This window comes from Uncinocarpus reesii, genomic scaffold (genome assembly GCF_000003515.1).
Source record: "Uncinocarpus reesii 1704 scaffold_1 genomic scaffold, whole genome shotgun sequence".
Classification (NCBI taxonomy): Eukaryota; Fungi; Ascomycota; class Eurotiomycetes; order Onygenales; family Onygenaceae; genus Uncinocarpus; species Uncinocarpus reesii.
The window spans coordinates 6,796,109-6,817,250 of NW_003052500.1; the positions used below are offsets into that span (position 1 = coordinate 6,796,109).

A 21,142-nucleotide genomic window follows, 5' to 3' on the forward strand; every position below is an offset into this window, starting at 1 on the left:
TGCCTGTATTCGACCCAGCGGCATCGGGTCAAGGCATCACAGCTCGAAGAACATCCATTCGGCCAGCCGGCGATAAATTTAGACAATCTCTGTAACCTCTTGATGCTACATGCCTGGCGACATTTTTTTTGCTTCCCCTCGGGCAGTGGGCTTTACCGCCTCTTCACAAGATGAGGATGAGAATGAGGCACCTGACGTGCCACTGAGCTTCGGTAGGATCGGTGCAGGGAAGACCTCGTTCACGATGCCCTAACAGAAGGATGATCAATCGCACGATATTCACCGCCAAGAAAGCAAACGGTCGACCTTTGGAGCAAGACTAGGGTGAAGGGCGAGATCCTTTTCTCGATCACGGATCGGTTGGTGGTGTTACTGTGCTTCTCACTTGGCTGTGCGCCCTCGATCTGCTGATTTTGAGCTCTGCCGGGTATCCAAGTGCAGGCTGACGACATAACCGCAGGCTCGCATTAGTCTGGGTCGGCTGGTCTTCATAGATTTGGGGCGATATAAAAGTGACAAGTTCGAGCACGGGAGATTGAGATTTTTTTTCTTCATCATCGGGAGACAATTGCATCAGTCTCTTCTTTCTTCTCCCTATATATACACCCTCCGCTCGGTTTCGTCCCTTGTGTTTCTCCCGCTCCCCTCAGCTTCAGCGCAGTATAAACACTGGGGATTTTATCCAGGCACAGCTACAAGCCACCAAGCGGTAGAGTCCGAAGAGAATCAGAGAAACTCGCAGAGAAAACACATCCTCCAGATTACAATGGCGGCTAAAACCGGAGCCTCAGCTCCCAATCTGCAGGAAATCCATGACTGCTTTCTCGAATTGGCGAAGCAAGCTGGAGATATGATCACCGGCGCGAAGCCATTGATCAATGCGGCAGGGTCAAAGAAGAACAGTGCGTACTTAACTACAGAGTGCTTAAATTTCTAGAAAGAGTGCTAACTGTAGCCCTGGAATGGTAGGTTCCGATCTCGTAACGGAGACAGACCGTGCTGTTGAGCTAATGGTATCCACGGCACTGAGAACTAAATATCCTGATTATGAGTACGCTAAGAAAACACCTTTTCATGCCCTTAAGGATGCGTGGGAGAAGTTGACCGTGAAGTTCTATTTAATCCAGATTTATGGGCGAGGAGAGCTACGAGCCTGGCAAGCGTTTGACCAGCGCACCCACGTTTATTGTCGACCCCATCGATGGCACCGTGAATTTTGTCCACAGCTTCCCCAACGCCTGTATTTCACTTGGATTCGCCATTGACAGAAAGCCGGTGGTCGGCGTCGTTTTCAATCCCTTTACAAACACTTTGTATAGCGCCATTCGCGGCCAAGGGGCATTCCTGAACAGGACGACCAAGTTACCACTACGGGGCGATAACATAGAGCCGCTGAAGGGCCTTTCCAACGCCTTAGTGGGTGTGGAATGGGGATCTGACCGCCACGGGCCGAATTGGGAGACGAAGATTGGCACATTTGAAAGGCTAGGCAAAGCGCGTGAAGAAGGAGGGGCGATGGTCCATTCGATGCGGAGTATGGGATCGGCAGCGTTGAACCTGTGTGCTGTTGCGGCGGGGTATATGGATATCTACTGGGAAGGGGGCTGCTGGGCCTGGGATGTTTGCGCTGGATGGGTAATCCTCGCTGAAGCAGGCGGAATCATGGTTGACGGGAACCCCGGTGGATGGGAAGCCGAAGTCGACGGCAGACGCTATCTGGCAGTTCGAGCGTCGAAGAATAGCGAGGGACAAAAGGAGATTGTGCAAGAGTTCTGGAAGCAGATTAAAGGGAAATTCGACTATGGCCAGTAGAAACGGCTGCAGTCGCTTGGGTTGGAAACGGATTTGGGTCTCTCTTTATGCGTACCTATAGAGCATGACGGCACTTAAAACAGCAGCGATAGACTGGATAATTTCGTTGTATAGTTAGTGTTTGCGTGGGATCTGGCTGAGAGCTCATCTCGACGCTTGAATCTTGATATAAACACTCTGGTCTGCGACCACCCACTTGACGCTTTGTCCTCCATTTGAAATCCAGCAGCAAAAGTCCAATGATGCGGGCAAGTCGTTGATGCCCAAGCCTCTCTTTTTCTAGTGAACTAATTAGTTAGCAGCCGGAGTAGCCTCGCCATTTCACTCCTCTCCCCAAGACTGACCAGACGGACGACATAGCCCCAATCCGCCTTGCAGAGATATCTACGCGGTGAACGTCTTACCCCTCCCGTCCGCCAATCCGCTGAAGATATTTCACGGAATTAGAATCCTGCCAGCTGGCTGGTGACCGTTGGCATTCCGTGTCCCGCCTCTGAAGCTGGTGGGCATGCAGCACTGAAGCCCAAACGTCTCGATCAGTAAGTAGTTAATCCAATAGGAGCGTTACGCCGGCTGTTTCTTCCTACTCGCGAAAGTCCTTGAAACCGTTGCCTACGAAAAAGAAGAGAACGTCTTACAAACCCTGCGCCAGTGTCATAGAACCGGTTCGTCCAAATCTTGAGACCTGTACGCGAACGACACGAGGTACTATCTTGAAGGGACATCTGGAGACCTAGGACTTTGGGAATAAGAAAATATCTGCAAATAGGGGTGATTGGAATATCAGGATTCCTGCCAATAGAAGAGAACACATCTACTATTTTCACAAGCCATCATGGAGGGTCGGCAGGCTTGGAGACGAATTACGATTGATTTGCTGCCTCAACACGTCGTGGGCTAAAGGACCCATACCGTTACAGCTGAAAGTCCTGCTCGAAACGGTTACGATCCAAGAACTCGAGGAAATTCCTTCTAAAGCCGAGATCACGCTTGAAATAGGCCCCGATCTCACTGCACTGGAGCAGTATGCCGACCGTTATTGCAAACCCGGGGTCCAGGATCGGCTCACATACATCTGATTCACGACCTCACAGGCGTCGACGTCGTAGAGAGACTGAGAAGGAAAAACATCACCGGCCTAGAACTCGAGTTGCGGAACATGAGGATGAACATAGCGGAATTGCGGCATCGCAACCAAGAGTGGCGTCTCCAAAAGTAGAACGCCGCGATGTTCAGTCCAAATCAAACACAAGTTCAGAGCGCAAAACTCGAAGGATGACGACTGCCGGGCTAGATAGCAAGACCAGGACTTCCCAGGCGGCAAAGACCAGGTGACTTTGTCGATTTGAATCCCTTCTGTTATCCCACAAGGCTAATATGAACTCTTCCTTGCCATAGCTCGACTTCTGTCCCTCCGAAATCCACGTCCTCCGCTCCAAAATCTGTATCTTCCGCGAAGAAGAAATCCACTCCTAGCAATAGCCCTCCCACCGCCCAGAAACCTAAAGAATCTCCAAAATCCGCGCCAACGAAGCAAGCACCTGCTGCGGATGGGAAGCGCGGTTCAAGCTCCTTTCTCCTAAGCACCCTTTTTGGCGCATCACATCTCACCCCAGAAAAGAAGTGTGTATCAGAACTTTCCGTCTGGGCCTTTCGAGTAAGGCTGACATGATCATAGAATTACCTGCCTGACCTGTCTATCCGATGACGTCCCTATTAGTAGATCGGCGAAACTGGCCTGCTCACATCGCATGTGCCACAAATGCCTCAAACGGATTTTTACCATGTCCGTCTCCGACCCTCAACATATGCCGCCTCGATGCTGCACTAACGATCACATCCCGCTCAAACACGTTGACAAGCTTTTTGATACAAAGTTTAAGAACACGTGGAACAGGAAATATCAAGAATATACCACGAAAAACCGATTATACTGTCCGTCTCGCGGCTGCGGAGAATGGATAAAACCGAATCAAATTTACCTAGATACTGGTAACGGACCAACCGGTGGGCGCAAGTATGGCAAGTGCAGCAAGTGTAAAACTAAAGTTTGTGTTCTTTGCAATGGAAAAATGCATCGTGCAAGGGACTGCCCAAAGGATGAAGACACGAAGAAATTCAACGACATCGCCAAAGATGCGGGTTGGAAGCGGTGCTACAACTGCTCTGCAATGGTGGAACTGAAGGAAGGGTGTAACCACATGACGTGTCGTTGCACGGCTGAATTCTGCATTATCTGTGGCGCGAAATGGAAAACGTGCGAATGTCCGTGGTTTAATTATACCACTGTGCATGACGACGATATACTAGAGAACATGAACATTCCCCAAGCGCGGAGGGAAGCGGTGCCAGACAATGAAGATCACCGAGGCCCCATTCGATATCAACAGGAGATGGACAGGCGTCGAGAACAGGAGCAAGAAGATGAAGTGCTGGCAAGAAGGCTACAACAGGTGTTTGGTTTCCAGGAAGAGGACGATGACGACGATAGCACGTATGATTACCGTCCTAATAACGGCCAGAGAGCTCTCCCGGATCGCGATGAGAACTCCTTCCCTCCTATATATGACAATTTCTATCTTCCTAGCAGGCCTTCTGGCGCTCACACTCCACCTCCACCGGATTACCAAACTCCTCGATCTCACCTTTTACTAGAGGATCCCGCTGTTTCATCGCGCCATGAAATATCATATATCCCTCGAATACGCACCCAGACTCCTGATTCAACACGACGCCGCCGACGGCGCAAGCAAGCCTTGAGTCATGATGTGCCTTCGAGCCCTTCTCGAGTTGAACATTGGAGAATGGGACTTAATTTATTATCCCGATAACAATGTCTCAAAACACGCTTAGCTGGCTTACATTCTAGGAACAGATTGTTTATCATGCCGATTATATCGAAAGAAGAACAAACTAAACCCCAACGAATTTATGAGATTCAATTCACGATTCCATGTTTTTACTACCCTTTTTTATTTTTCTAGGATCCAGTGTTGTCCCTTTCAAAGCATGTCGCTTTTATATTACGACACTAACGCTTCTCTTAATATGACTTGAGGATATGAGATATGACCTGACATGATGCAAAGTTCGTTCATTTTCGAATCTACCGAACCAATCCTTTTTTGACATATCTTTTCTCATAACTCATCACTCATTTTTTCGCTTTTTTCCCCTTCTTTTAGTACCCTTTTCTCGCTATATACTCCGTGACTACTGCTCTATATCCATAGTGAAATCTTACTCTTCTGATGATCCGTCACCTGCTTCTACTGACTATAAACACTTCTCGATTCAAACGGGTTGGCCGGTTAATTTCATTACGTTTCGTTGGTCACATGAATTAAATACATAGTGCCTCAATATCTATTGAGCATGTTGAAAGGATAGTTGAAGAAGGGCATCAGCCGGGTTAGCCACCCCTTGCCAAGGTAGCTGCCCTGTGAAAAAGACATATATACACACGAGGAACAGTGGGCACATGTTGTTGTCTAGGAAGGGTGAGTATCAAATTCAGAAGGCGGAAGAAGGGATATTAAATGGAAATCGATGGCAGGTTTCAGAATAAAAACTCCGACTAAAGGGGTAATGGATGCGGAATGGATTCAACCAGACTGCGTCACATCTTCACCACTTTGGGCTGTGACCACAGAACTTGGGATATTTCGAGGAGCCCCGACGTCGCTTCTGGTAGCACTCAAACTCCTTCTCGGGTTTTCCCTTAGCCCATCATATCCGTCAGCCTCGTCTGAATAGTCGTCATCGTCACCATCTTCCAAATATCTGTCCGTCCATTGCGCCGAGCTATCTCTCGATAACTTCGAGTGTAGGGAAGAAGCCCTAGAGCCAAGAGGTGGCCGCTGGGATACTTCTTCGCTCCCATCCAAAGGAACGGGGCTGGCGCACAGTCTTGGACTGTTTAGTCGCGAAGGGGCAAGCATTTCAGGGACAGTGTCGTGTTCTTCGCTATTGACGGTTGTAAGGTTGTTGCTCTCAGTCCGCAGGTGGCGTTCAGAGAATGAAGTTGGAGATGGGACCTGACTTGGTTTGTCTGCCTGTCCCTTGCACCTCTTCACCATGTTCGCTGGCAAAAGTACCAAGTGGCAGCGCTCGTTCTTCATCTTGGGCCTTTTCGTCGGCCGTGGTAGCTGTACGGGTGTAGGCGAAGTGTGTGTCAACCAAATGTTTAACGACAGGCCAGCCATACGCATTCGCAAACATGCGCCGCACGATGATATTATTATGCGCGTCAGGTTCTAATCGCACTAGAACTTTGCGCCAGGTCACCTCACGATGGTACGCTCTTGCTATCTTCTCTTCAACTTTCATTCCACTACTTACCCCGGGAAAGGATCCTTGCATCGTTTGCTGCGAGGGTACACTGCTTCCGCTCTGGGATGGTCTATCACCATTGGGACTACCATTGACATTACCATTGTAACTTGGAACCCGGAAGATAGAACGAGGTTTCACAGGTGGTGGAGGAGGTATATCATTGGGGTGATACACGCGATCATGGAAGATTGTTCTTGGTCGAGATGATGGATCAAGTAGATATTCCAAGGATGGTAATGGAGGACTTATCACGTCGCCAGCTGCCTCAAAGAGAGTCGTCTTTGGCGGAGTGTAAAGTCCACCTTCATCATACAGCGAATCCCCGCGGGCCCGACCATGTTGGCGTGGCTGCGTGGCTGTGGACGAGCTCCCTTCAGAGGTTTCTTCTGGCGGAAGCGCCCTGATGGTCTGGCTTCGTTTATAAATTTTGGCCGCCTTGCTCTCTTTGGAGTTCTTTTGGAACTTGAAGAAGGTCATCAATGCAGTAAATGGGTTGGGCGAATTGGGCGTTGACCTGTTGGGTTTAGTTTGTGAAGGCGTTTCGCTTTCTCCGTGTTGAGTTAGAAACTGGCTCGGTGCGGGAAGTTCAGGAGTAGTGTCCAAGCGGTTATTATCAGAATCCGATTCTATCTGACATGTGGGACTCTTGCTGGCTTCCTCCCGGCCACGCTGAATTGCAGGAACCGGAGCAGCGCGACCTGCACGCAACTGACTCGAGGAAGCACCGGTAAGGGCAGCCCAACTCCATTCTGCCACAGTTCCCACCAGTCCGTTCTCTCGTCTGGCCTTTTCCACCCTCTCTAGGCCCCTCCAATCCAGAAATAGTAGACAAGACGTGCGTAAAGGAACGATCCCATCGTTCACAACGTTGCAATAGAGAGTACGATTCTTGAACTTCTTCAGTACCTGATGAGCAGGTCCGCTAGGCAAAATCCTCAGCAAGGGTTTGGCTCCAGGATCTGGATTGCGCTCAGATTTATTTGCATCCGTTCCCAGACCGCCGATCATGGCTTCCCACCCACTCCGCATTTTGGACGGAGCGCTCCAGGACAACCCAAGATCCTGGCCCGTCCGGCCAACGAGACCAAAATCGAAGGCCAGTTTGATATAGATCGGGTTCTCGTTACTAAGACCAAGGAAAGGCGAAGCTAGGGCAACGAAATTCACCGGTTTTATAAAGTCGAAAAATTCAGGAGAATGCTTTTGGATATACGCGATGGCGTAGGTCTGAACAAGGCCACCCAACGAGTGACCAATAAAGCTTATGCTCGTTATTTGGTATGCATAATCCTTGTGTTCGGGTTCTCGACGATAAATGGTACTTCCCGAATGAGACGCATGGATTTTTGGGCTATCCAGGCCTTTTTGAAGACCAAGCGTATGCCCAAGAGACATCTTCCGTGTATTCTTGATGGGAAGATACGGCTGATCAGGGTATGTCATCAACAAGACGTATTTGGCCAGCCGCTTTCCGAGATACTGTATTCCTCTTTCTGTCCGTCCGGAGTTACCAGGGAAACCCCTAACGATAACCTCTTCCTCATCGTCGCTGTCACTTTCTTCCAGAGGTGCATTCGCCGAAGATGCCATGTTCTTTTTGCGTTCCTCTCTCGCCTTTTTCCGGTCGTGGCGAGCTTGCCTAGAGGCTGCATCTATACTTTCCTTCATGTAGAGCATGTCCGCACCAAGGTTGCTATGGAGTCCGTGAGTTAAAACAACAAAATGGACCTTCTTGCGCTTTCTGTCCTTCCTAGGTGCGTCGGACTGACGTCGCGGTCCCTCGTGAGCGGAGTTTAGATTTGCATTCTCGGTATGCTCGGCGTCCAATTCTTTGAGGCCGTCTTTGTCTTCCCAGGAAGGAAACCGCGGAGAAGTCCACAAAGCCGCCGTATCATGAACCACCAATTTCACAGATTCGGAGTATACACCTTTAACCGGTTCCACATGACCCTTTCGCCGCTCTTTCATACTCCGCTTGAAGTCGCGCAGACTCCCCGGCGCAGGCAAATCGGCAATACTAGCCGCTCCTAATTCGGTAGATTTAGCGTCTCGACCGACAAGAACTTCATAATTCACGCTGGCCGTATTCGAAAACACGATTTGGGAGGAAATTTCGATAATCCAGCTGACACCCTCCTGGGTCGATGAGCCAGAAGCTCCATCCCGAACACGCTCCGGCACAAGAATCACCGCATCCCAAGCTGCTCCCGGTTGTACATGGGGTTCAAACTGCGGGATTCCTTCGGTTTTATGGTCGTTGGTTTTGCTATTGGGGTCGAACGTGGAAGGGTAACAGGCTGTGTGGATGGTATACGGCCCATGAAGATAGGCGGCGCGCAATGCAATCGCCGAGGTGTTTCTAATCTTAACATATAATTCCGTAGGGTGAGGTAATATCCGATCTGCGGAAGGAGTATATGTAAGAGTGTACCTATTTGCGTTGGCCAAGTTAGCATATCCCTGAAGAGCGGTGAGGCCGCATCTAAGCGGCCACGAGCGCGACAGCTCACCGAACAACTTCCCCAATATGAACGCTCCCGACCTGATGGATCAAAAGCATCTCCGCTGCCCGTCTAATTTCCTCGGGCGGAATGCTCCACCCGCGCAAGGTACGAAAAGTAGGATAATTCTCTAGGCTCAGAGACAGCCCTTTGTTCGGGGTTTGGGAGAGCTGGTAGGTACGGGGAGTAACGAGCATTGAACCTATCAAGCTGGGTTGAGAGGTCTTTTGGCCACGACAAAAGTTCGGGCGAGCCTAGGCCCCGAGGCGGAGCGGAAGTCTTGGTGGTACTGCTGCTCCTGGACCATGTCATTTGTGGACTGTGCAAGTGGTTGTTCATCAGACGAAACGGCTGTAACACAAAGAGGATGTCTAACGGTGCAGAGAAAGAGCCAGAGCCAGCATTGAAGTCATGCTGCCTGTCTTGCATGTGCACCGTTGCTGGCGATGGTCATCTGCCGCTGACAAGTTCCGCCAAACTTACGACCTGTATCTGAAATACCACCGGGCCGTCTTGACCTTTCCCTTTTGGGCGCATAGCGTAACATATTATGTCATCCGTTGAGCTTATGTAATATATCGGTCCGTCTAAATTCCGCAGGCGGTTGACTAAGCAGATAACTACCCCGCGAACTCCGCGATATCAACAAGTCTCAGCGCAACTCAGAGGAAGTGATCCATTCTCGCGTCCAAGCGCCAAACAACATGCGACTCATGCGGGCGGAATAACCAAGTTCAACAGGTGCCGACTTGACCCTCTAATCTCTAGCCATCCGCCCCGCTCTACCGCAACAATCTTTCCATCCACGCAAACCCGCCTCCACCGTTCCTCCTCCTCGTCAAACCGAATCCTCACTCCCTCAACCGCTTCATACCCCACAGCGTCTTCCTCCACATGCTGTCCGCCTTGGTACGCTTTGGTCATCAAGTTCATTGCATCATCCGGGTCTAGCGGCCCAAAATGGACGATCCGCAGCTGTCCATCTAGCGGGTTTGATGCCGGGGAGATAGTGAACCCTTTCTCCAGTTGAGACATCAGTGTCGTGAGAACATACATATGCTTGCTTCTCTTAACCAGCTCTTCCTTCTCCACTCCGGATACGGGATCAATCTTGATGAGCCTCACCCGCCCGCAATATTGATGCGTCGGACTGCCATCAGATGGGTGTAGTAGTTCTTTGGCAGCCATTTGAAACCGCTGTGCACCGAACTTGCGATACTCATTGGTGTCACTGTCTGCTACCAGCGATGCGTGCATGCCCCAACTCAACACAACCGCCCCGTAAACCTCCGCTATGGATCCGGCTCCGTGTAGTATGGGCTCTCTTCGCCTCCCCTCATCAGTGACATATACCGCTCCAGGGGACAAAGCCGCCCGAAATAATGGTAGTCTCCGCGGCTCCCCCCGTAACAGCGTAGACAGACCCCATGTAGCATCTCTTACCAGTCCCGTAGAATTCGCCGTGGCATTCCCCGTCCCCATGGGAATGAGCGACACGCTGGGCGCCTCAAACTGATTCTCATCGCTGCGTCCATGTTCATCCTGGGCTGAAAACACTTTGATGATATCGACCAATCCGCCATCGCCGGACAGTAGGATAATCGTTTGCCTTATTCCGGCTTGTGCTCTAGGTAAAAATATCGACTTGCTTAGCTCGATAATCGTATGTTCCGATTCAGTTGTATGGATATGGTAATCCGCAACACCTATCTCTGAGAGCAGAGGCTGCAGCGCACCCTTGAAGAACGAGGGGGCTGCACGAGTCCCTGAATGGGTGGATATAACCACATGCACATTGGAAGTGCCATTTGGTGGCACTTTGAGATGGGCAGGCAGAATAAACGGGTTTCGATTTCGCAGCGAAACTGGTAATCCCGAGCCTTCGAAAGTTCTCAGTTTAGCCTCCTCCTTCTGGCTGTCATAGTCGAGAAATAGAATCCTAGTGAAATCGTCACTCTTTCCGATACTCTGGAGCGTCGTGATTATGCTGTTCAACGGCAAAGATGACGTTTGCTTGGCCTCCAAAAACTCGTATTCGATGGTCTCGTTTGATAGCCGGAAAGAGACCGGTTTCCCGTCTATAAAGGCTCCAGAGGTTGGGGACATGATTGATTGTTGATATCTTTGGTAGTTAGAGAAATCGGGGCGCTGACAAACTTGGTGCCTCCCAGCGTGGAATGGATCAACTACAAGTCAATCAAAACCTCGAGTGGGCCTGAGAGTACCGGCAAAAGGTATTAATACATAATAATAATTAACGATACCGACGGAAACATAGGACACCTCCCGGATCGGCTGGCAGTCTCTATTCTAGGTACAGTACATACAACCGAATGCAAGCCCACTGAACAAAAGTTTGCATGAGAAATGCACCAGAAAACCTCCCAGTATGATACATTCTAAAAGGCGATCAACATGCCTCTTCCCCTTGTCTAGCCGCTGCATGTTTGTCGCTGAGGTTGACAGCAATGAATGATTTGGGCAGTTTGACCCTGAAAGAGAAAATTAGCTTCGACTCAATTTGAAAATAAATGCTAGGAAACCTACGTATCAAACTTGGCCTTCAGTGTCTCGATGACCTTCTTCCAGTCTTGATGGGCAGTAAGGCTTCTTCTTGGAGCGCAGCCAATTGCGTGTCGCGAATCTAGTTGAACATCAAGTGGATCAAAAGTGTGGCATCCAGGACTGATCGAGATCCTGATGGAGTAGGAGAATTTGTCCGACTCGCTATCTCTCGACTCGTACAATTCGAAGCAAATCTGTGAAAGATAATCGAGCTCAGGAATGGCACGTCGTGCAATTTTCGTCTGAATTCCACCCTCTAGAATGCAATTGAGAAGAGTGTAGATATGTGACTCCTTGGTAAAATAGAAGAAGGATTTAGCCTCTGGAGAAGCCTGCACTTCTTCCAAATCCATCACGATTTCCCGAAGGAGAGGCAAGGAAGTCAAAAGGCCAATCTCCAGCTTCTCTTCATCCTCAATGCCGTACTCTTGGGGTGTGACAAAGTCAAACAGAATTTTGGCAAGATTGTATAGCTGCTTGAGCCTGGAGAGACGTTTATCTATTTTTGGCTTCGTAGGCGTAGATCCGGGGTAGAGTTTGAAGTACGAATCATAGGAATCTTCGATAGAGCCAAGTGGTTGCATTAAGCCAGCGTGCCCTTCCTCATCATACACAAAGTCATCAGGGGGCAAGAAAACCCACTCGAGGAACTGACGATTATGTAGGGCATCGAATTTCATGCTGTCGTATAATTCGGACAACTTGCTTGGATCGACCTTTTCGGTATCACAAAACTCTTTGAAGAGTTTTTCCCAGCGCTCTTTAAAAAGCTGGGAATCTTCTCCTGCGCACCAGCGACCTTGAATATCGGACAGGCTGAAAGAATCGCTCTGCTCCTCGGAGCCATTTTCGGATAGATTCTGCGCTTGCTGAACTCTCTGGAAATTGTGTCGCATAACGCTTCGGTGAAATTTCATGAGTTCAACAACGGTGGATAGCACGACAGAAGGCTCCGGAAAATTCTCTTTAGGCCAAGCAAACTGAGGAGGGGCGGAGTTTCCTTCACGCAACAAAAGTTTCAGCTTCTTCTTGACTTTATCCATAACGTCTTTCGCTGCGTTGGAATCATCAAGTAAATCTTTTCTTACTTGAATGAAGTCCTCGGGAAGTTCTTTCAGGTCAAGGAAGGCAGATGCGAAGATTTGAGCTGTGTATAAGTTAGGCCGGAGTTCTTACATGATATAGAAGTCAACTTATACTTACCACTTGTACTAACCCTGCGCTCGGAGCTAGTGAACATTCGAACATCGTTGAGACATTCCTTATTCATAAGTTTCAAATCATCGCGCATGTTCAATCCCACATCCTGAGATTGATACCTTGCAGCATGGGTAGGTTCTCCGCCCCATTTGATCACTAGTTGCAATTTGTCAACAATCAAGTCATTTTCAACAGCAGAGAAACGTGAAAATGTTGGTCCAGACACGGAATCGCTTCGGGTTGCAGGACGCCTAGCACCTTCTCCCTCACCATCGACTGATGTTTCAGCCGCGGATGGATGGCCGTCGTTGACCGGCTGCGCTTTGATTTGCGAGATTCTACTTGTATTCTCTTCGGCAGTACGTCGGCGAAACATTGGTTTAATCTGCACTTTTGTGCCCGGCCATGCACCTTTGTGATGTAGTGACGCTCGTAGAAGCTTGAGTTTCTCCGCATCCTCAACTCCCTCTTTCATTGCAAGCTCAACGGCGTCAGAGACACTGCGCAACGCTGTTTCTCCTTTGATCACGACTTCCTCCTGATGGCCTTTGAGAAGATCAATAAACGGTTGGGTATGGAAAGTAAACTTGAATTTCTGTTTCGGGGTACGGTCCGCATGCCGGATCACGGCAACCATGCCCTTAAGCTTCCACGAATTTTTCGACGGAGGAGGAGGAACAGTTGGCGTGCTCGAGACTCCAGGCTCCTTCAATGTGATGCCATTGGTGGGAGACGGTGTATTCTTGGACGGGGAACCGTTCTTGACCTCATTGGTACCACGGCTAGCTTCAGATTTTGACGAAGGGGTTTTGCGTTCAAAGGTGCCATCGATAGAACTCGGCCCATGGCCTTTATTTCCATGATTATGCAAGCCCAGCATACTAGGTGACTTCAAAAGGCTTTTTAATGCGCTACGGTGCGAACCTGAGCTGCTTTTTCGAGGAGAGGTACTCTCACTGGAGCGAAGATCAGACACTTCCGGGACGCCATCCCGTCGCTGCTTTTCTTTGATAAACATATCGCGGAGAATCTTGGCGCATTTGTCGTAATAGTCATTGTTATCTTTAACAAAACTCCAGCCGTTGACATCGATGACATAAGAGCTTTCACCCACGCGGAGAAGATCGAACCCACATATCCTTTGACCGAAACCATTTGAAATTTTAGTAGCCATGGTCGCTTCCTCCTTGCTGAGTTTTGTGATATATCTCAGTTCTTTACCGTGGGTGTTGCGACGCACAACGCCGTCAACCACAGGAGATTTACGCGTCTCGGCGTGACAAAAGTCTGGTCCAACGGTATAAGCTTTGACATCTTCTGCATTATCAACCCGAAGGAATCGCTCGTAGAGATAGCTCCCGTTAGTTTCGGTAACCGATCGTGGGATTTTCAGATTCGGATCATACTCGGAGCTTTTGTTTCCGACTTTGCGGAAGAGACGACGACCGCCCCCGCCATACTGTTGATCATCGGGGAAGTAAATGTGGATGTTGTGATCCTCACCACTAACTGGCTTCTCGACGAATGGTTTCCTAAAAACTTTGCCGTCCACAATAAGGGCCTCACCATCATCAGACATGGTAACGCTCTGGGTGCGAGAAATACCACCGCCAGTTCCATCTCCCGGCCCTTCCAATTTCACACCTGTCAAGTTGTACACGTGTTGGGCAAGCTCAGGGGAGGCAAGTTTTGGGCCGCCGTCTCGATTTACTTCAACTCGTTTCGGAGTTGGAACACCCATCTGGTCTAGAATACGAAGACAAAGCCGACGGTCCCAAAGGATTTCCTGCATGGGAAGATCGTTGATGCAAAATGGGTTCCGAAGTTTTGCGTAAGCGATAGCCTTGTCCAAAGGAAATCCATCGGAAAAGAATGCAATTAGGAAATCACTATTGTAGTTAGCAATGGTCGTGCCCCTGGGGGGAGGAAGGGGTTTTGGGGTCGGTAAGCCTACCACTCCGGCCAGTTTTCCACGTCTACATGAAAAACAATTAGATGTAATCCAATATAACGACAGATCAAGTGATATCTACTTGCCTTCATCAAGGATGACTTTGTCACCAAACACGATCACTTCAAATTCGCCATTCGATTGTAACCGTGTAAGGATGTTTTGGCTTGGTTTGCTTCGAGCCTTGATATCAAGGGCGCAAACACCGATTCTACCGATAGTGGCAGGTTTATCTAATCGACGGCTGCGGTTAGCCCTGGACACCCCAAGAGTATTCGCGAGGGATTATCATCTTACGTTCTATGTCACTAATACTACTTGCTCCAGTGCTACCACTGAATCGACGAGGGGTGCGGCTAGAAGATCTTCCAGGACGGGAGACCCAGTTTGTAGCCAGCGCCTCCCCACTATCTGGTCGTTGCAAGGGTGCATTCTGGCCTAGAGTATAATCAGAACACGCCCGTAAGAGGAAATTGGAAGCCAACTGACCTTGAGGGTTGAATTCCGGAGAAGAATTCGGCACCGCACTAGTCGAGCTGGAGGAGACGGCGGCGGACGACGGCTCCATACGCGCGTTGGCGTCGAGTACAGACCCGGGGGAAGTTGAAACCAACTTTGCGAGATCCTCCATAGCACCTTTCACAGAGCCAGCGATGCTGGATACTGCAGTACTAGGATATTTGTCCGCAGCAGGAGAATAGATGCTAGAAAGAGAGGAGAAGGAAACACGGTGACTTTCACGATCAGTCACAATGCGTTGTGGTTTCTGAAAGGCAGAATCTTCCGGAACAGGGCTTGAAAGAATGTGCTTGCCCGCCGTGCTGCTGGGCTCAATCAATCCGGCAGAGGACTGAGACCTGTTCCCCAGGAGATCTGAAAGGATAGAGCTGCGGTCCGGTGAGGGCGACACTGCGGAAGAGTCATGGAGCAATGGAGGTGAGGAGGGAGAAGCAAGAAGAGATGACGTTGCGGCGGGCGGTTGAGGCATGCCCGATTTGGCAACTGGCTCCTCCCGCACACCTGGCGCATCCAGCGCACCCGAGCTGCTGCTGTTGCTGGTGACGCTCTTGCGGTCCATCTTCACATCAAACAACGACAGCAGCACACTGCTGGTGCAAGATGGCAGCAATCAACCTCCTAGGTGCTATTTAAAGCCAGCAATCCAGGCTGTTTTCTGTGTTCCTGTCCTGTCTAGGCGGGTATTTCTATCTGGACCGCGAAAAAAGTAATGGAATTGTTGGTCCCTTTTCCTTCCTGCGAAAAGGTCTCAGTCGCGATTCCGCCACCAACTCCACTCCTCCACGTGTGTCTGCGCTTTGCTCGACTTCCGAAATACGCAATCTCCGCTGTCGAGCCACCACTTGATTGGCAAACGACTAGAAGAGATGCATCGGGCCGAAACTGACGCTCAATCGCTTTTGGAAAACGAGGCCTTACAAGCAGTACGTGGGAGAATATGGGCTACCAGAATTGCGGTTCCGAAAAGCGGACTTTAGGCTGAGGGGCCCATATTTGATGGTGAAGCGGTGAGAGGGCAACGTCTGGACACGATATCGATGGCAATCTCCTTATTGCTGTCTTGGCCCCGATATGTCAAGAATTCGAGAGCAATGGAAGATGAAGACTGAGACATGAGAGACAGCCATCCTTGCGGTCGTCCAAATGGAACCCTTCCGTTTAATCACACCTTGCTGGCGTCCTCATAGAGTTTCGAGGCAAATTCTCGAATTTTTCTTGGAACAAAAAGCGCAGGGAGGCTTATCTTATCACCATCGGACTAACGCCGATTCGGGCCTAGACTGGCCCAGGGGCCAAGACCTAAAAAAGACTGCAATGTTTTTGGATGTCGAGAGCTCTGCTGAGCGAACCGACGTGGGCCAGGAAGAATTCGCCCTTTGGCAACCTGAAGGAGTGTGGGAATAATGCCGTCAATTGACGAGGGCGTCTTTGGGCTTCCGCTTGCGAAGCGCCAGAAAGTTGCTTCTCAACCACACATCGCCGAAGCAGCAAAGCCAGCACAACCTGCTGGGTCAAGGATATTCTCACCGTTTCGCGTAAGTCCATTTGTCCGGCAACCTGGCGCTTTGCAACTAACAAAAGTATTTTGCAGACGTTAGGATTGGTGTCCCCAACCTCTGTCCCATTCACCTCTGTTGCGCTGGGGAAAACTACCTTCCAAATTACCACCTCAGTTGGGAAAAATTTGCAGACTTACGATCTTCGTCGCGGCCTTAATCTCGTCTTTTTAACTCGCCCTCAAACGCCTGCTACCATCACGGCAACATGTGCGTGGAAGGATCGCGTTTTCGCTGCATGGGGTGGCTCGTTGCCTAATGAACCTCGGGGCGTCTGGGTGTTCAAAAGAGGTAAAAAGATAGCGGAGCTCGACGCTCCTGCGCGCTCCAACGAACCCATTGAGGAATTGATGGTTTTTGGCTCGTGGATCGTAGGATGCGGTAGCAGGACAATTCAAATTTGGAAAACGACGAGCTATGAGCATTACACCACCTTGACCCCACCTGCGCAGCGAACGAGTTTGGCTAGCCGTGTGCTTACGGGCAACGTCTGCAGCATGCCAACCTATCTGAACAAGATATTTGTTGGCAGGTGTGACGGAGGCGTTGATATATGGAATGTCTCAACCGGAAAATTACTGTACACCATTCTCCCTACCTTCCCAAGCGCTGGGATGGTGACTGCAATTGAACCTACGCCTGCCTTGTCGCTCATGGCCATTGCTTATAGTAGCGGCGCAGTGGTAATCCATAATATAAGAACTGATCAAACAGTGCTTCAATTGCGCTCTCCGACATCTAGCACCCTCCCGGTGCACTCTATCTCTTTCCGAACCGACGATCTCGGAGCTGGAAATGATGGTCGGAAAGCAGGCGTGATGGCAACTGCTGGAAACGATAGTGGAGATATTACGATGTGGGATCTCAACAATGGTGGACGAGTAACCGGTATTTTACGAGATGCTCACGAAACGTCTGGCAAAGGTCGCGCACCTGGCATCAACAAGATCAAGTTCCTTAGTGGTCAGCCTGTTATAGTATCGACCGGGACTGACAATGCGCTCCGGACTTGGATCATTGATGAAACGCCGTTTTCTCCCATCCCGCGACCATTACACGCGAGAGCCGGGCATTCGGCGCCAGTCACGACCATCGCATTTTTGCCTCCAGGCTCTGAGGGATCAGAGACTTCGGGGAAATGGCTATTAAGTGCTAGCGAAGATCGTAGTCTTTACGGCCTAAGCTTAAGAAAAGACGCACAGAATGCAGAACTTTCCCAAGGCAATGTCAAGAGCAAGTCGAAGAAAGTCGCTACTGTCCAAGGTTCTGGGGAGTTTGTTGCAAGATCTACGAGCCTCAAGACACCAGAAATTACGTGTATAGCTTGCTCGCTCAATAGAGATGGAGGGATGGGCTCTGCTGCTGGTGGACCTATCTGGACTAATCCAAAGTCTGTAAGTGCGGATAGTACGAATATGACTGGCTGGGAGAGTGTTGTTACCGGACACAAAGGCGATAAATTTGCACGTACCTGGCTCTGGGGTAAGAGAAAAGCCGGCCGCTGGGCTTTGGAGACCGGTGACAAAACTGAGGTCAAGAGTGTTGCTGTCTCATCTTGTGGGACATTCGCGTTGGTCGGCTCGGACGGCGGCTCGCTTGATATGTATAACTTGCAATCTGGCATTCATCGCCAATCATTTCCGGCGAAACTTTCACCAGCACAGGCACGGAGGGCTAGGTTACAATCACAAAAAGAAGAGGAAACGGTGTTTCAACCTGGACAAGGGAAGCACAGTAAAGCCGTTACTGGCGTCATGGTAGACAGCCTAAACACCACAATCATCAGCTGTGGTCTCGATGGCAAAGTGAAGGTAATTATTCTAATCCAAATTGCATGTTTGTTATAGCTGTTCGCTGATATTCCACAGTTCTGGGACCTCCTCACCGGACGCTTGAAACACGAGCTCAACTGGTTCCCAATGTGCGCCATCACTGGTCTTCGCTACAGCGACTCCAGCGACCTGATCGCTTTCAGTTGCGATGATCTTTCGATTCGTGTTATCGACATGGAAACCAAGAAGCTTGTTCGAGAACTCTGGGGTTGTGTAGGTCAGGTGAATGATTTCTGCATTTCCCACGACGGACGGTGGATTATTGCCGCATCCATGGATTCCGTAATCAGGATTTGGGACCTGCCAACTGGCCATCTCATCGATGCCTTTCGGCTACAGGACACCTGTACATCGCTCGCATTTTCTACCACTGGGGACTTCCTTGCGACGGCCCACGCAGATAGCGTGGGCATTAACCTTTGGAACAACCAGAGTTTGTTTAAACATATCGCAACTAGTCATATAGACGAAGACGCCGTTGCTGAGATTGCTGCGCCTACGGCTTCCGGAGAGGGCGGTGTTGCTACGATCGAAGCTGCATTTATGGAAGATGACACCGAGAACGGGCAAATGGGGCCAATTATCGCAACGGACCAACTTGATAGTGATATGATGACACTAAGTATCACTCCTAAAAATAGATGGCAGACCCTTCTTCATCTAGACTTGATCAAAGTAAGATGCGCCTATTCTCCATTACGTCACTTGTTGAAGAGATGCTTACATTCTATATTAGCAACGAAATAAACCGAAAGAGGCACCCAAAGTCCCAAAAAAGGCCCCTTTCTTCCTCCCTTCGACCCTACCAAAACTTAATTCTGAAGATCAGATTGCGGGTGTTGATCCCACGGAAGGTGTCGAGGAAGAAAACATCAAGTCGACCCGTGCCGAACGCTCTCGAATTGCAAAACTGCAGAAACTCCACGGCGACACTCTACATTTGTCGCAATTTACGTCCCTTCTCCACAGCGGCTTTAACTCGGGGGATTATACCTCGTTTATCGAGTATCTTAAATCACTCGCCCCGGCCAAAGCTGATTTAGAAATCAGATCTCTGGACCCCATCAACCGCGAACACGGAAACGAACTGGCCATGTTTGTAGCGGCATTGACAGGCAGATTGAAAACAAAGCGCGACTTTGAGATGGTCAACACCTGGATGGCGGTGTTTTTAAGGGTACATGCCGATGCTGTCGAAGCTACAAGGTCTCATGATGTTGATGAAGACAAGATGGACGTTGATGTAAGCGGTGGGAATGTGAGTTTGCAGTATGCCATGAGCGAGTGGAAAACGGAACAGGAACGAGAAGGGCGGAGGCTGGCTGAGTTGGTTGGATACTGTCGAGGCATAGTTGGATTTCTAAGGTCGACGCGGTAGCCTGCCTGAATTCATGAGATGCCTGGAAAAGGGCTTTGATGACCGTGATACCCAATCTTCTCTAACAACGGTGACTTCCTTCCTTCCCTTTGTAGACTAGCGCGGTTCTATATTTGTAATTACGGACATACGTTCGTCCGGCACCGACCACACTAAAATTACATAATCAGCCTCCTTCCCAAACAGGGAAGGCCCCAAGTGAGCAGCGCGATCGCCAATGCTGGCCGACGTCAATCAGTCTGCGGCGGAGCAAATTGCCAGTCCCCTTTTTTAATTACACAGACAGCTCCATTGTCTCTCATTCTTCCGGAGTACGAAGCAACGGCTGTTGAGAAGGATCAATAATCTACACAGCGTCCTCCTGCCTGTCCTTCGCTGTTACGTTTCCCCCGTCTCTAGTTAATCCTCACCTTTAGTTCCGTGAAAGGGAAGGATTTGCGACTTGCGCACATCATTGCGCCTCCATTGCGCCTCGACACTTTTTTTAATTTCAAGGCTAGACTTCCTCTCTGACCGATTGATAAGTCACATTTCCGTTTCGCCACCCATTCGAAGTGGGCTCTTCTAGCCTACACTTACTTGTCCACGGTGTACCCTAATCGCGACGCATAACAACCGATCACCATGCGTTGGGGTCTCTTTTTCCTCCTCATCATCTTCTTCGCCCTCCTCGCCTACATCGGCTGGATTATATTTACCCAAGTACGCGCCCGTCGAGCCGGGCTCCCTCCGCCAACGTGGAAATCATACATACCATTTACCTCCGCCTCCCCAACATATCGAGATAGCAATTTCCCCTCTCCTCGTCGCGGCGGGGTCGTCGGCTGGATAAAGGATCGACTCGCGTCGTTGAGAAATCAACGCACGTATCGTGGTGCGTATGAGGAGCCGACAAGCGGTGGACCTGGGCCGTATCGCGGCGCCGGGGCAGATCACGACGAGGCGTGGGATACCAGGGTCGGCGCATTGGAAGAAGGTCCCTATGGCCAAGGTCCAGGACCGTACGGGCATTATGACGAACAGGAGCTTGGAACGGGGCCCAGGCGAGAACCATATGATAGCGCGGGCTACGATGCTGGTCTGCCAAAGGTAGACACGGAGCCAGAGAGGGGGAGAAGTCGAAGCCGGGAGCCAGAGGGACCTCCGCGGGTAGGATTGACCCTGGGGGATACAGGCAAGCCTCTGGAGAACCCGTTTGAAGACCATAATGCTAGTAGCCTGAGGGATGTAAGTCCTCGACCGGAACCAGACGGTCGAACTGGGAAATAACGGGTTTTACGGGTATGTATCTGATAACACGTCTGGCCGCGGTCTTTTTTCTTTTCAGGCATTAATGGGCTCTACCGTGACTAATGATGGACGAATCTTGCGTGTATATGTCTTTTCCCCCTTTTCCAGGCCATTTTGTATGTATGATAGACTCTTTTGGCAGAAAGGCGGGCATAACGGGCCTAAGGGTTTTGCGGCTGGCGTTTCGATCCAGGTCATTTGCA

General features: G+C 50.0%; 6 protein-coding genes across 6 annotated transcripts; 4 read left to right on the forward strand and 2 right to left on the reverse strand.

The window, feature by feature from the left end:
• Positions 1-766: 766 nt before the first annotated feature.
• UREG_02561 (uncharacterized protein) lies at positions 767-1,812 on the forward strand (the record flags this gene model as incomplete). Its single annotated transcript, XM_002542999.1, has 3 exons — positions 767-902; positions 970-1,051; positions 1,128-1,812. The coding sequence occupies 3 exons, from the start codon at positions 767-769 to the stop codon at positions 1,810-1,812; spliced, it is 903 nt and encodes a 300-aa protein (XP_002543045.1).
• Positions 1,813-3,596: 1,784 nt separating this feature from the next.
• Positions 3,597-4,643, forward strand: UREG_02562 (uncharacterized protein; the record flags this gene model as incomplete). The annotated part of the gene is made up of 1 exon (XM_002543000.1): positions 3,597-4,643. One exon carries the CDS (start codon positions 3,597-3,599, stop codon positions 4,641-4,643), a length of 1,047 nt encoding a protein of 348 aa, XP_002543046.1.
• A 774-nt stretch (positions 4,644-5,417) lies between these two features.
• On the reverse strand, positions 5,418-10,754 carry UREG_02563 (uncharacterized protein; the record flags this gene model as incomplete). The annotated part of the gene is made up of 5 exons (XM_002543001.1): positions 5,418-5,863; positions 5,910-8,578; positions 8,658-8,850; positions 9,132-9,172; positions 9,403-10,754. The coding sequence occupies 5 exons, from the start codon at positions 10,752-10,754 to the stop codon at positions 5,418-5,420; spliced, it is 4,701 nt and encodes a 1,566-aa protein (XP_002543047.1).
• A 437-nt stretch (positions 10,755-11,191) lies between these two features.
• UREG_02564 (uncharacterized protein) lies at positions 11,192-15,442 on the reverse strand (the record flags this gene model as incomplete). The annotated part of the gene is made up of 5 exons (XM_002543002.1): positions 11,192-12,360; positions 12,417-14,389; positions 14,447-14,597; positions 14,662-14,802; positions 14,854-15,442. The coding sequence occupies 5 exons, from the start codon at positions 15,440-15,442 to the stop codon at positions 11,192-11,194; spliced, it is 4,023 nt and encodes a 1,340-aa protein (XP_002543048.1).
• An 844-nt stretch (positions 15,443-16,286) lies between these two features.
• Positions 16,287-19,649, forward strand: UREG_02565 (uncharacterized protein; the record flags this gene model as incomplete). Its single annotated transcript, XM_002543003.1, has 4 exons — positions 16,287-16,418; positions 16,475-18,250; positions 18,308-18,946; positions 19,008-19,649. 4 exons carry the CDS (start codon positions 16,287-16,289, stop codon positions 19,647-19,649), a joined length of 3,189 nt encoding a protein of 1,062 aa, XP_002543049.1.
• Positions 19,650-20,273: 624 nt separating this feature from the next.
• On the forward strand, positions 20,274-20,871 carry UREG_02566 (uncharacterized protein; the record flags this gene model as incomplete). The annotated part of the gene is made up of 2 exons (XM_002543004.1): positions 20,274-20,798; positions 20,824-20,871. The coding sequence occupies 2 exons, from the start codon at positions 20,274-20,276 to the stop codon at positions 20,869-20,871; spliced, it is 573 nt and encodes a 190-aa protein (XP_002543050.1).
• Positions 20,872-21,142: the final 271 nt, after the last annotated feature.